Raw genomic sequence first — 13,331 nt, 5'->3', positions numbered from 1 at the left:
CAACCAACCAACCAACTAACCAACAAAACCAAAGAAAAACAAACAAAAAAAACCTCAACCAACCAATCAGTCAACAAACAACAACAAAAAGACTACAGAGGCTTCCTATGCAGCCTTAGCTGTTCTGGACACTGTAAGACCAGAACGGGCCTTGAACACACAGAGATCCACCAGCCTCTGCCTTTCAAGTGCTAAGATTAAAGGTATGTACCACCACACTAGGCTTCTTTAAACAAAACAAAAAAGCAGAAAGACCTGTCCTCACCTTGCCCCTGATACTTTACCTTCACAATGTTTTGTTATGTTCACGTTTGCTAAGTAAATTGAATTATGTGAGCACCCAGTGGAGCATGATTTATATAACGATGCGCTGGGCTCAGTGCTTCAGTTCTCAGCATCTGCTTCAGGCATCTTATGGCCCATTGCTTCAGCGCCAAGGGGATCCGAGACCCTTAGCCCTAGCCCTGACAGGTGCCTGCACTAACATGGACATAAGACACAGACATTAAAAAAAAAAAAAATTTTTTTTTTTGGTTTGTTTTTTGAGACAGGATTTCTCTATGTAGCCTTGGCTGTCCTAGATGCTTTGTAGACCAGGCTGGCCTCAAATTCATAGAGATCCACCTGCCTCTGCCTCTTGAGTGCTGGGATTAAAGGCGAAAAATAATAATAAAAAAAAGATGCAGCTATTTTAAAAATTGAGACAAAATATCATAAAACAATAACAACAACAAACCATCAAAAAGTGTGTTTAATTAACCGACAAGAGAGAAAGCTGGTCCAAGGAAGGCAGGCGATTTTGTTGAGCGAGAGTTAGAAGCGAGGGGCTCCATAGTCGTCTGGCATCCGCTCTATGTTGTATCTGATCAGGAAAGAAGTAGACACCGTTAGAGAGAAGGTACGCGCAGAACCCATGAGTCGCCCTGTCCTTTGCTCTCAACCCCTTTTAAAGTCAGTGGGGACAATGACCTACCTATATCAAAATGCTGAATATATTACCTTTGTTCTTCAAAGCCACAGCATTAGCAAGGGCCATCTAGGACTTGAGTGCCTAAGTCAGCCTGTGATTTTATCATTATACTGTGCTCTCTCCAGATGGAAAAGCTGGGCATAAACATTCTCATGGGGGGCTGGAGAGATGGCTCAGTGATTAAGGTCTCTGTCTGCTCTTCCAGAGGCCCTGAGTTCAATTCCCAGCAACCACAAGGTGGTTCACAACCATCTATAATATGATCTGGTGCCGTCTTCTGGTCTGCAGGCGTTACATGTAGCAGAACATTGTATACATAATAAATAAACAAGTCTTAAAAAAAAAAGTTCTTATAGGGCAGACACAGGACCATCCAAGAAGGATAAAGAACAACTTTGTTTATTAAAGGTTTTGTCTCTTCTCTCTATCCCTTTCTCACTTAACTGACCTCACATGCACCAAGCAGCAAGAATGATCTTGAGCTTGGAGCTGTGATGCACACCTTAAATCCCAGCACTCAGGAGGCAAAGGCAAGGGCATCTCTGTGAGTTCGAGGCCAGCCTGGATTACAGAGTGAGTCTAGGACAGCCAAGGCTACACAGAGAAACCCTGTCTCAGAGAAAGAAAGGGGAAAAAAATGATCTTGAATTTCTGGTCACTATTTCTCCAGTGTTGGGAATACAGGTGTTCTACCGTGCCCAGTTTTATTCTAGCAATCAAGTTCTCCGTCCCCCAAATCTTCAAAATGGATATTTCTACACAAAACTAAGAGGCTTAAAAATAATACTTTGCTTTGTATAAAGCAATACGAGGACTTTTAATAGTCTTATTGTAACAATTTGATGTTTGCTTCATTCCTAAATCCTATATATTCTGCCCTTTTGTTTCATTTCTTCAACTTAATTTTACAGAGTGTAATTTCTTTGGAACCCTCTATAACTTTATAACCTGCTCTCACTTTAACTGATGACCAACTGTGAGCCTTTAGTCACTTCCCAATAGCGACTTCTCACCTGTGGTTAGAAATGTACATGATGGGAACTCCAGGGATCTTCCGGATTCTTCGTTTGAGGTCCCGGTCAACTGTGGCCACAATGTAACACTTGTGCTGAAAGAGATGCCCAGGATGTTGACCACAGACTCACAGAGTGTATGTACACACAACCACTGCACAGTCCCTCATTTCCAAGAAACCAGCAGAGACCTAGGAGATACGTATAGAGGAAGGGATATAAGCTACCTGGCCTCAGTGTGGTCTCAGGAATCTTGAGGGGAAGAAGGTAAAAAGTGTTCATAAGCTGCAAACTGTTTTCTGTCTCATCCATTGGAAGGACTGCCACAGTTAGCACGGCCAGTTTCTCAGTTTTAGGACAATGCCCCAGCAGACTCCATGTAACGCCTTAGAACTGGAGGGCACGATCTTCCTTCCTGTGGCTGAGGTGTATTCTCAAGTTCTGTAGCTGTGCAAACCGGCAGCCCCTGACCCAGTAAAGGGTCTCCATGATTCAGAACTGGAGCTACTTTGTATCATTTACTGCAGACACAAACCTCCACTGAATTTTATAGAACATATATCACCATGGTGACAGCTGTGATGTGGCTCCATCTATGGATCAAGTTACTAAAGGGCAGAGTGGTCCTTAAATGAAGATGGTCACCCCTAGCAAGGCCACGCTCTTCCTCTCTTCATTCATTTCTTTGCACAGGTGAGGCTCTGTCTTTCTTTCTGCCCAGTGCTGTGGCTGGCATCAAACCCAGGGCCTGGTGCATACTGGGCGGCACTCCCCACGGAGCTACAACTCCAGCCTGAGAAAGGCTCTTATGTGAGCAGTCAATAGCAGAGGTCCTTGTGCTGTATGGTGAGCAGTTCAGAATGAAAGAATTAAAAAAAAAAAAAATTAATCCAGGGTAAGTATGAGGTAGCACCCTGGGAGATCCTGCATGGGGTGGATCTGGAACCTTATTTAAGATTCATGGGGTGAGCTTTTAATCCCAGCTCTTAGGACGCAGAGGCAGATGGATTGCTGTGAGTTTGAGGCCAGCTGGTCTACAAAGTAAGTAGGACAGCCAAGGCTACACAGAGAAACCCTGTCTAAGAAAACAAAAAAACAAAACAAAACAAAAAAACCAAACGAACAAACAAGATTCACGGGGTGGCAGAACGTGATATATTATTATAGCTAGATGAACGCACTTAAAACCTATTACAGGGGATTTGTGGACTAAAGACCCAGGCACTGTCCCAAATCATACTCTAAGTTAATGCAGACGTTGGGATTTTTTGTTTGTTTGTTTGAGATAGGATCTCACTGTGTAGCCCTGACTGGCCTGGAACTCACTAGGTAAACCAGGCTGGCCCTGAACTCACAGAGATAGGTTTGCATCTGCTTCCAATGGGCAAGATGCTCAGACTTGAAGCCACACTTCCTTCCTTAGCACACGCTCTTCCAGTTATGGTTAAAACACAATTTCTTTTTTTTTCCTTTTTTGGTTTTTTGAGACAGGGCTTCTCTGTGTAGCCTTGACTATCCTGGACTCATTTTGTAGACCAGGTGATCCACCTGCCTCTGCCTCCCAAGTGCTGGGATTAAAGGCGTGTGCCACCACCGCCTGGCTCTAAACACAATTTCTTTAGTCTATTTTATCTAAGTTGCTTATGGACAACCATCCTAGATACCCTACTGAACTTGAGTATTCAGAAGATAATAAATCATGCCCTTTTTTGGGAGGAGGGGCCTCAGTGTGTAGCTGGAACTAGTTATAGAGACCAGGTTGGACTTAAGGTTAGAGGCTCACCTGTCTCTGAGTGATGGGATTAAAGACATATGGTACCTCATCCAGCTTGTGCTTTAAAAAGGAAAATTTACTTATTATGTATACAGTGCTCTGCCTGCATGTATGCCTGCAGGCCAGAAGAGGGCATTAGATCATATTCTAGATGGTTGCTGGGAATTGATCTCAGGACCTCTGGAAAAGCGCTCTGTGCTCTTAACCTCTGAGCCATCTCTCCAGCCCTCCCCCCCCCCCATGTTTTTTGTTTTGTTTTGTTTTGTTTTTAGAGACAGGTTTCTCTGTGTAGCCTTGGCTGTCCTGGATTCTTAGACCAGGCTGGCCTCAAACTCACAGAGATCCACCTGCCTCTGCCTCCAGAGTGCTGGGATTAAAGGAGTGTACCACCACGCCTGGCTGCCTTGAAAAAAAAAAAAAAAGATTTATTGTTTATCTATGTACCTGTTTGCTTATGTGTGTGCACCATGTGTGTGCAAGTGTCTGCAGAGGTCAGAACAGGCCAGCAGAACTGGGCTCACAGGAGGTTGTGATCACTTGATGTGCTAGCATCTGAACCTGGGTCCTCAGCAAGAGCAGCCAGTGCTCTTAACCACTGAAACATCACCTCTGCAGCTCCAGCTTTTTGTTGTTTATTTGTTTACTTTTTTTTTTTTTAGCACAAAGTAAACTTTAAATACCTGAGTTACTCTCTGTACCAAGCAGTCATCAGCATAGGTTCCTTTGTGTGTGCACGGCAACCTGTCAAATCGTGGATCCTTGGCGATCCTACAGATTATAAAAGTGGATTAAAGAAAACTTTCTCTGCCCAACCAATAAAGCAAAGGTAACACAGTCTGTGCGGTCTATGTAGGGATTGGGAGGCACACTCCACTCCCGTCTCTGAAGCTCAGTTTTCAAGTTTATAAGGAAGGGCATCACAGTCATGGGCTGACAGCATTTGGGCTCCTTTATTTAGCACCAAACTCTTGGTTTTTTTATTTCCATTTTACAAAAGGGAAAGGAGGCTCAGATATTCATGTGCTCAAACCCACAGAGTTAAGATAAGCCAGGAATGAGAACGAAACCCACCCGAAACATGTTTAGGAAGTTGTCTTACACAAATACACTACAAGACAAGCACAAGGGTACCATACGCCTTTAATCCCAGTACTCGGGAGGCATAGGCAGGTGGATCGCTGTGAGTTCGAAGCCAGCCTGGTCTACAAAGAGAATCCAGGACAGTCAAGGGTACACACAGAGAAATCCTGTCTTTGAAACCCCCTCATCCGCTCCCAAAAAAGGCTAAATACATTTGTCTGTCTGTATGATCACAAAAAGAGAAATGAAAGTATGCACGTGGGAGGACCAGACTGACCTATAGAATAACGCAGGTCAGGGAACTGCCTGTGTGGGCAAGACCCAATGAAGAAGATAGAGATGGCTTCCCTGAAACCTTCTAGATTTACATTTACATAGGAAGCAGTATTCTTTTTCAGCAGCCATTCCGTTTTTCCCCCCCTCAAGACAGGGTTTCTCTATGTAACAGCTCTGGCTGTTCTGGAACTTAGTCTGTAGACCAGGCTGGCCTCGAACTCACAGAGATCTGCCTGCCTCTGCCTCCCATTCAGCCGTCATTCTTGTGTAAGAACAGTGTGAACGTGGAAGAGTTACAGGAGGTTGTGAGTTTCCCACTGTGGGAAAAAAAGAGCTCAGTTCAGGTTCTCTGGGAAAGCAGCAAGTTTTCTTAGCTGCTCAGCCGTATTTCCAGCCGCTTTAAAAAAGGCGGGGGTGGGGGGGTGGCTAGAGAGATGGCTCAGAGGTTAAGAGCACTGTCTGCTCTTCCAAAGGTCTTGAGTTCAATTCCCAGCAACCACATGGTGGCTCACAGTCATCTATGATGAGATCTGGCGCCCTCTTCTGGCTTGCAGGCGTACATGCAGTAGGAGCATTGTATACACAATAAATTAGTTTATTTTAATTTAAACTACTTGCCCAGGAAATCTTTGGTTAACAAAGAGATGAGGTGTTTTAAAAGTTCTCAGTATGCCAAGATACAGTAAATGTGGACTAAGTCCTTCCTACCTTAGTGCCACTCGATATTTTTGTCCCAATTTCTCAATTTCAGCCATTACACAATCAGTTATACAAGGGATACCTGAAAGGAACAAGCAAGACACAGCACAGAAATTACTAACAGAATTTATAAAGATGTCCTCTGAATTACAGTTAGTTCAGTCTGCAAATATCCTGTAGACTTCTGCAATCACAGAAGATTAGGTCCACCGAATCGACCAGTAAGAACTAGAAGAGATGGGCTGAAGACATGGCTGAGCACTGGCTGCTCTTCCAGAGGACCCAGGTTCAATTCTGAGAACCCATATGGCAGCTCTTAATTATAATTCCAGTTCCAGGGAATTTGATACTCTCACACAGACATGAATGCAGGAAATACCAATGTATATAATAATAATAATAATAATAATAATAATAATAATAATAATAATAATAATAATAATAATAATGCAGGAAATACCAATGTATATAATAATAATAATAATAATAATAATAATAATAATAATAATAATAATAACAACAACAACAACAACAACAACAATAACAAGAAGAAGAAGAAGAAGAAATAATAAAAATAATAAAAAAATAATAAAAAATAATAAAATAGCCGGTAGTAGTGGCACACACCGGTAGATTTTCTGAAGGAGGCGGAGGCAGGAGGACCACGAATTCAAGGCCAGCCTGGGCTACACATTTTAAAAAGGCCGGGTGTGGTGGCACATGCCTTTAATCCCAGCACTCAGGGGGCAGAGGCAGGCGGATCGATGTGAGTTCGAGGCCAGCCTGGTCTACAATGCGAGTCCAGGACAGCCCAGGCTACACGGAGAAACCCTGTCTAAAAAAAAAAAAAACAACTAAAAGAGAGTTGGGTATAGAGGCAAAAGCTAGTAATTCTAGCTACTCCAGATCCTGATGCAGGAGGATTGAAAGTCCAAGGTCTACTAGGCGTGGTAGTGCACAAATCCCAGCATTTGGGAGGCAAAGGCAGGCAGATCACTGTGAGTTCGAGGCCAGCCTGGTCTACAAAGCGAATCCAGGACAGCCAAGGTTAACACAGAGAGACCCTGTCTCGAAAAAACAAAACAAGAGCCGGGCGTGGTGGCGCACGCCTTTAATCCCAGCACTCGGGAGGCAGAGGCAGGTGGATCGCTGTGAGTTGGAGACCAGTCTGTTCTACAAAGTGAGTCCAGGATGGCCAAGGCTACACAGAGAAACCCTGTCTCGAAAACAACAACAACAACAAAACAACAACAAAAAAAGAAAAAACAAAACAAACAAAAAAAGAAAGTCCAAGGCCTGCCTGGACCAGAAGGCCATCCTGGGCAATTTCGTGAGACCCTGTCTCAAAACAAAAAATGTGGGCCCAGGACATAGCTCAGCAGTATAGGGCTTGCCTAACTAACATTCAGGAGGTCCTGGGTTCATTCATGCTGAATGAAACAAGACCAAGCAGGAGGCAAGTCCACAGAGACAGAACTAGATTAATGTTAATTAGCAGTGGGAAATATAGGGAGCACTGCTCATGGTGAGGTGTAACAACTCAAGGGACTGGGATTTCTTTGGAGCTAGTTCCCTATTCCTTTGCAGGCCCTGTGTTTATATGGCTGTGAAATTAGTCTTCCTCAAGCACAAACTGCCTTCTTGCTCCATAACTATTTGATTTCATTGACCTAGGATCTCCATTCTTTCCTCATTTAAATTTTAGCTTTTCCCCCTGTCTTTCAAAAGCATTAGTAAATCATACCCATTAATTCATTGGGGGAAGGATTGGGACCACGTGCTACAGTGCATGTGTGAAGGTCAGAGCACACCTGTAGCAGTCTGTTCTCTCCTCCAATACGTGGGCTCCTGGGCTCAAACTCAGCAGGCTTGATGCAAAGTGCCTTTACCTGATGAGCCACCTTGCTGACCCCAGTATATTTGTTTTTTAATATCCTTTAAAAATATTTATTTAGTGAGTATGAATGTTTTTGCCTACATAGATGCACAATCATGTGTATATGGAGGTCGGATGAGGGCGCCGGACCCTCCAGAACTGGAGTTACAGATGGCTGTGAGCCACTATGTGGGTGTGGGAACTGAAGCCAGGTCCTCTAATTCTTTTTGTTTTTCTTTTCTTCCCCCGAGACAGGGTTTCCCTGTGTAGCCCTGGACTTGCTTTGTAGACCAGGCTGGCCTCGAACTCACAAAGATCCACCTGCCTCTGCCTCACTGAGTGCTGGGATTACAGGCGTGCGCTACCATGCCCAGCTGATTGTTTTTGTTTTTGAGACAGGGTTTTTCTCTGTAGCCTTGGCTGTCCTGGACTTGTTTTGTAGACCAGGCTGGCCTCAAACTCACAGAGACCCACATGCCTCTGCCTCCCTGAGTGCTGAGGTTATAGGAATAGGCACAATGCCTGGTGTGATGTCCCAAATCTAATACCGAGCGTCACACACATATCTAAAACACAAAACCAAAGAAACCAGGGCAAAAAGGCAAGACAGGAATGGGAACTGGAAATACAGCTCAGAGGATGACACTGGCATATGCGCACCATCGCAGGATTAGCTCTCCAGCTCTGCCCCACCACACACCAAGAAACTTCAGGCTTTCTTACCATAAATGGAAAAAATGTTTCATTTAGCCTTTATATCGTGAATTGGAATATATCTTGCTTAATATAGATTTCCATTTGTTCAGCATTTTATTTTATTTTATTTTTTGGTTTTTCGAGACAGGGTTTCTCTGTGTACCCTTAACTGTCCTGGACTTGCTTTGTAGACCAGGCTGGCCTCGAACTCACAGTGATCCTGCCTCTGCTTCCCAAGTGCTGGGATTAAAGGCGTGTGCCACCACCACCCGGCTGTTGCTCAGCATTTTAAAACCCAGGTTCAGAATTGGTGTCTCTAATGACAGTCAAAGCACTATATTCTGAATTGTGAAAATATAATTATTCCTAGTCAAGTATTCATTAGCTCCCAATTTATTGAAAACTGTTAGTGCTAGGATATTAAAAATTAAATGGCTGTTGGTTTATTTAATGAGGTTCCTCACTTTCCTTTTTAAAACATGTATTTGGATAAAAATGATTATTCTGTGCAGATGTCAGTCACAGAAACAGGAAGGTCTGGTACTCACACTTGGCATACAGACAGTCCATCATTGACTGCACTAAGTCCAGTTTGGCTTTAATGGAAAAGTTGATGAAGTTGGTATCAACGAGGATGTGGTAAGGTGGACCCAGCTGTGTATTGTACTGGAAGAATAAGCAGGAAGGATGTTGGGGGCTGAAAGGAGAAAGATCACAAATTAAAGTCGACATTGATAAGTTGATGTTCATAAAACCAAAATTGAAGTATCTGGGAAAGTTCACCACAGATAAATGTCCTTTCCCCTTATTAATTGCGAGTGAGTGTTTTAAAAAAGCCACGAGCCAGGCTGAAGCCACAGCTCAGCAGTTAAAGCGTGTCCTGCTGCTCACACAGAGGTTCACTTCCTAACATCCATCCTGGGTGTTCGTAATTGCCTGTAATTCTAGTTTCAGGAGGTCCTATGCCTCCAGCCTTCCCAGACACCCCAACTCATGTGCACATGTCCACATACAGACCCACTTATACACACAATTTAAAAAAAAAAAAAAAAAAGGAAATCTTTTAAAGGAAACAGATTGCTTAACATTAGGATCCTGTACTACAGCGGGCCTGTTACTCATCTGAAAGCCCACAGTGCTCAAGTCTCTGTGTGGACAGTATCTGCTGTGACATCATAGCTCCTGTCAACTGCGGCATGAAGAGCACAGTATCGTGGGGAGACTTTTTTCATGAAGTTAAATGTACTTATTTTAAACAATGACCTTTATCGAGAATATATAACCGTATCAATTTTTGGCAAGATATTCTCTCTTTTGTCTAATTTTGGTGTGGCAAACAACAGTTGTTGTTGTTATTATTATTATTGTTATTATTATTTTGGTTTTTCGAGACAGGGTTTCTCTGTGGTGGAGCCCTGGCTGTCCTGGACTCACTTTGTAGACCAGGCTGGCCTTGAACTCACAGTGATCTGCCTGCCTCTGCCTCTAAGTGCTGGGATTAAAGGCGAATGCCACAACACCCAGCAATAATTATTAATTTAAGAAGTTTTTTCTTTAAGCTAGGCGAGGTGATGCTCACCTTTGATCCCAGCACTCAGGAGGCAGAGGCAGGCGGAGCTCTGAGTTTGAGGCTAGCCTGCTCTACAGACTGAGTTCCAGACAGCCAGGGTTACATAGAGATACCCTGACATGGAAAAACAAAACAAAGCAAAACAACAAGATTATTTTTAGCTGGGTATGGTGGCGCATGCCTGTAATCCTGGCACTCAGGGAGGCAGAGACAGCTAAGGCTACGCAGAAAAACCCTGTCCAAAAAAAAAAAAAAAAAAAAAAAAAAGATATTTGTGCATGTGCTAAACTTACTTGTAAACAACCAAGTGAATCAGCTCTGGGAAAGCCTGGACTCCTAACACGGTTTTAGGAATCTCTTGGTTTAATGGAAAACTTGAAGACGTTTTTAAAAAATACTCACACTTCTCTTTCCTTCAGCGCACTGGGATCTTTCTTCTCTTTCTTTTTAGGTTTTAATCTATCCTTTTCTTTACTGGAAAAAAAAAAAGGAAAAGAGAAAAACGGTGTATTTAAAATTGAAGTTTTAGTTTGTTGGGGTGTCACTCCGTGGCAGAAAGAGCACTGGATGAACATGTGTGGAGCCCCAGGTTCAATCCCTATCACCTCATGCTCCATTCTTTTTCCTTTTTTAGCCATGAAAGAAATCCAATTTTAGACTTTGTGACGTTAATATCAACATAAACTTTGGCCGCAAGTAAATATAGGAGGAAGTAACCTGAAAAATATCAAAATTAGTTAAAATCAATAAACTAAAAAGTGTTAATGAGTAAATTTTATATTACTATTAAATATTTCTTAGTATTTCTCTTATCAATGATTAAGATCTAATTACAAGAAAGTAATGCGGATTGGTTATGTTCAAAATATATATCAGTTTGAAAAATGTCATAATGAAATTTATTGTTATGTACGATTAATATATGCCAATAAAAAGGGGCTGTGAAGAGGTTGATATTAATTTACTGAAGACTTCTGAATATCCCAAGCTGTGCATGGGGGCTCTCCCAGCACTGGAGAGACCAAGGCAGACAGACCCTATGAGTTTGAGGTTTGTTCTACATAGCAAGTTCCAGGCTAGCCAAGGCTATATAGAAGACCCTATCTCAATAAACAACAACAACAACATAAAACCAAAAACAAACCCAAACAAATAAGATTCATATCACCAGTATTGGGGGAAAGTTTCTCCACATTCTTTATAAAGGCCTGAAACATAACACACATATAAAATGAAGACTTAACCACAAATAAATTTCCAGTGGGACATCATTCCTAAAAGATATAAAATAAAGCCAGGTGTGGTGGTGCACACCTTTAATCCCAGGCTATACATAGGGACCCTGTCTCAAAAAACAAAACAACAACAAAAAAGATATAAAATAAAAATCCGTATCAGAAGCTGAGAATAGTAATTCTATTGGTCATTAGACCAATGACCACTCTTTTTGGTTTCTCTCTGTAGTCCTGGCTGTCCTGGACTCACTCTATAGACCAGGTTGGCCTCAAACACAGAGGACCTTCCTCTGCCTCTCAAGTACTGGGATAAAAGGCTTGCTGCTGCCACCCTGCTCTTCTGAGACTCTTAAACACAAAGAAGACCCGACTGGTCTTCATCTAATTAACAGTTCGCGTAGTCTTTGCTGCTGTCAGAAAACTGGTTAGGTCTTCTTCTTTTTTGGGGGAAGAGAGATGGGGGAGTTAGAGACATTGTTTTTCTGTGTAGCCTTGGCTGTCCTGAAGTTTACTCTGTAGACCAGGCTAGCCTCAAACTCAAGGACCCGCCTGCCTCTGCCTGTGGAATGCTGGGATTAAAGAAGTGCGCCACCACGCCCAGCTTTGAATTCTTACAATTTATAAAATAGAACTATCTTGGAGTTTTCCCAGTATCCCTTTTAAACTTGGGTGTCAGGAACTGGAAATCGAAGACTCACATGGTGTGACCATCCTTCCCACCCTCCAGAATGTGTAGATATAATTCCATGCAATATAGCCCTAAAACATAATAAGCAAAACCAAACCAACCAACAAACAAACAAAAACCCTCTAAATTCTACTACTTAGCCCATCGTGACTCTTGTATCTCTCATCAGTTTAAGAAAATGGTTCTGGCCACTCACAGTCTCTGATCTCTGAGACTAAGCATTCGCTTCATAGTCGCATATTTCCTGGTTTTCTTTTGCTTCCCCTTCAAAAGGAAATTTTAGAGTTAAAAGAGCTGGAAACACACCGCATCCTTTAAAGTTCCCTTTTCCTATTTTTCTTGCCCCTTCTCCTTTCCCCAAACAACGCCCAGTCCTTCTCCCTAAACCATAGGTCCCTTCGAGCTAAGATCAGAATGGAATAAAAACATAAGGGAAGCACCGAGGCTATATTTGGCCAAGGGCTGAGCTCCCGATCGACCCCCAAAACGCTCATACAAAGTTCCTTCTCCCACTCTCCTCACCATGTTCACGCCGCACTCCCGTTTCTTCCGGAATCACTCACAGCGCGACGCATTTACATCATCCTTATGCTGCTTCCGGCAAAGGCCAACCCGGAGGCGGAAGCCACTTTGGGAAACGGAAAAGCTCCGGAGCCGGCTCCTAACGCTGGCTGAGACCGACACTGGAGACTTTCGGGGGGCGGGCGGAGGGCAGGCTTTCTGCTGGATGTAGCCGCTGCCTTCTGGGACCCCAGAACTAGGACTTGGCCACGCTGCAGCCCCAGCTCGGGTAACGTTTCCCTTCACGCCCCAGTCAAGGCAGAGAGAGCCCAGCCGACCCGCAGGCACCGGAGTTGCAGAAAGCTAGCGAGAGAAGAGGGACGAGGGCAGAGGGGTCGGAATCCTGGGCTGCCGGATAGGTTGCAAATACATTCTCTATCCTCCGGTGCATCGGGGCTCTATATTTCAGCCCAGAGACTCTGGTTACTGCTTGGTTTTCTTCGCCGGCATGGCACTAAGTGAGGCTGGGTGGACGGTTCTTCGGGAAGAGAGGGGTGTAACAGCGCTTGAGCCCGCGCCCCTCCACCCCCGCTCCGATTCTCCCATATTCTCTGTCTGTCTGTCTGTCTGTCTGTCTGTCTGTCTGCCTGGCTGTCTTCCCGCCTTCCTCCATGTATGTGTATACGAGCACGGGCATCTTCATATTGCTATCCACTTTTTTTTTAAAAGAAAGATTCCGATCTTGGAAACATCCCCCAACTTTCACCCCCGTCTTTTTGCTAGACTGACTGCCCAGAAAGCCTTCGAAATGGTCCCGTCACACTACGCCTGGCTTGTTTTTTACCCAGGTCCTAGGCATCCCAACCCAGGTCCCCTTGCTTGGTCTGTAAGCACTTCACTCACTGAGCCAACTACCCCAGTCGCGGCGGCCTTCTTTAAACCATCTCAAGAAA

At 43.7% G+C, this 13,331-nt stretch overlaps 1 protein-coding gene across 3 annotated transcripts; it reads right to left on the bottom strand.

The window, feature by feature from the left end:
• Window positions 1-733: 733 nt before the first annotated feature.
• Window positions 734-12,481, bottom strand: Fcf1 (FCF1 rRNA-processing protein). 3 transcript variants are annotated; one of them, XM_051149314.1, is made up of 8 exons: window positions 12,400-12,481; window positions 12,074-12,141; window positions 10,357-10,428; window positions 8,933-9,081; window positions 5,822-5,894; window positions 4,438-4,525; window positions 1,984-2,078; window positions 734-862 (listed from the first exon to the last, which is right to left on the bottom strand). In XM_051149314.1, exons 1-8 carry the CDS (start codon window positions 12,400-12,402, stop codon window positions 814-816), a joined length of 597 nt encoding a protein of 198 aa, XP_051005271.1. In that variant the 5' UTR covers window positions 12,403-12,481; the 3' UTR covers window positions 734-813. The 3 variants fall into 3 exon arrangements, with proteins under 3 accessions (XP_051005271.1, XP_051005265.1, XP_051005276.1); XM_051149308.1 differs by lacking the exon at window positions 12,400-12,481 and adding an exon at window positions 12,318-12,370; XM_051149319.1 differs by lacking the exons at window positions 734-862; window positions 12,400-12,481 and adding an exon at window positions 12,318-12,397 and having other exon boundaries at window positions 2,032-2,174.
• Between the last annotated feature and the right edge of the window lie 850 nt (window positions 12,482-13,331).

Source organism: Acomys russatus, chromosome 1 (genome assembly GCF_903995435.1).
Source record: "Acomys russatus chromosome 1, mAcoRus1.1, whole genome shotgun sequence".
Classification (NCBI taxonomy): Eukaryota; Metazoa; Chordata; class Mammalia; order Rodentia; family Muridae; genus Acomys; species Acomys russatus.
The sequence above is the reverse complement of the archived record's forward strand: the minus strand, read 5'-3'. Positions and strand labels throughout refer to the sequence as shown.

Bases quoted from the DNA above. Each gene is read 5' to 3' on its own strand.
- Fcf1 (XM_051149314.1), bottom strand. The intron at 10,429-12,073 runs GTGAGTGGCCAG...TTTTTTTTCCAG, and splicing joins AGTCTCAGAGATCAGAGACT to TAAAGAAAAGGATAGATTAA. The intron at 5,895-8,932 runs GTGAGTACCAGA...TGTTCCTTTCAG, and splicing joins GGACTGTCTGTATGCCAAGT to GTATCCCTTGTATAACTGAT.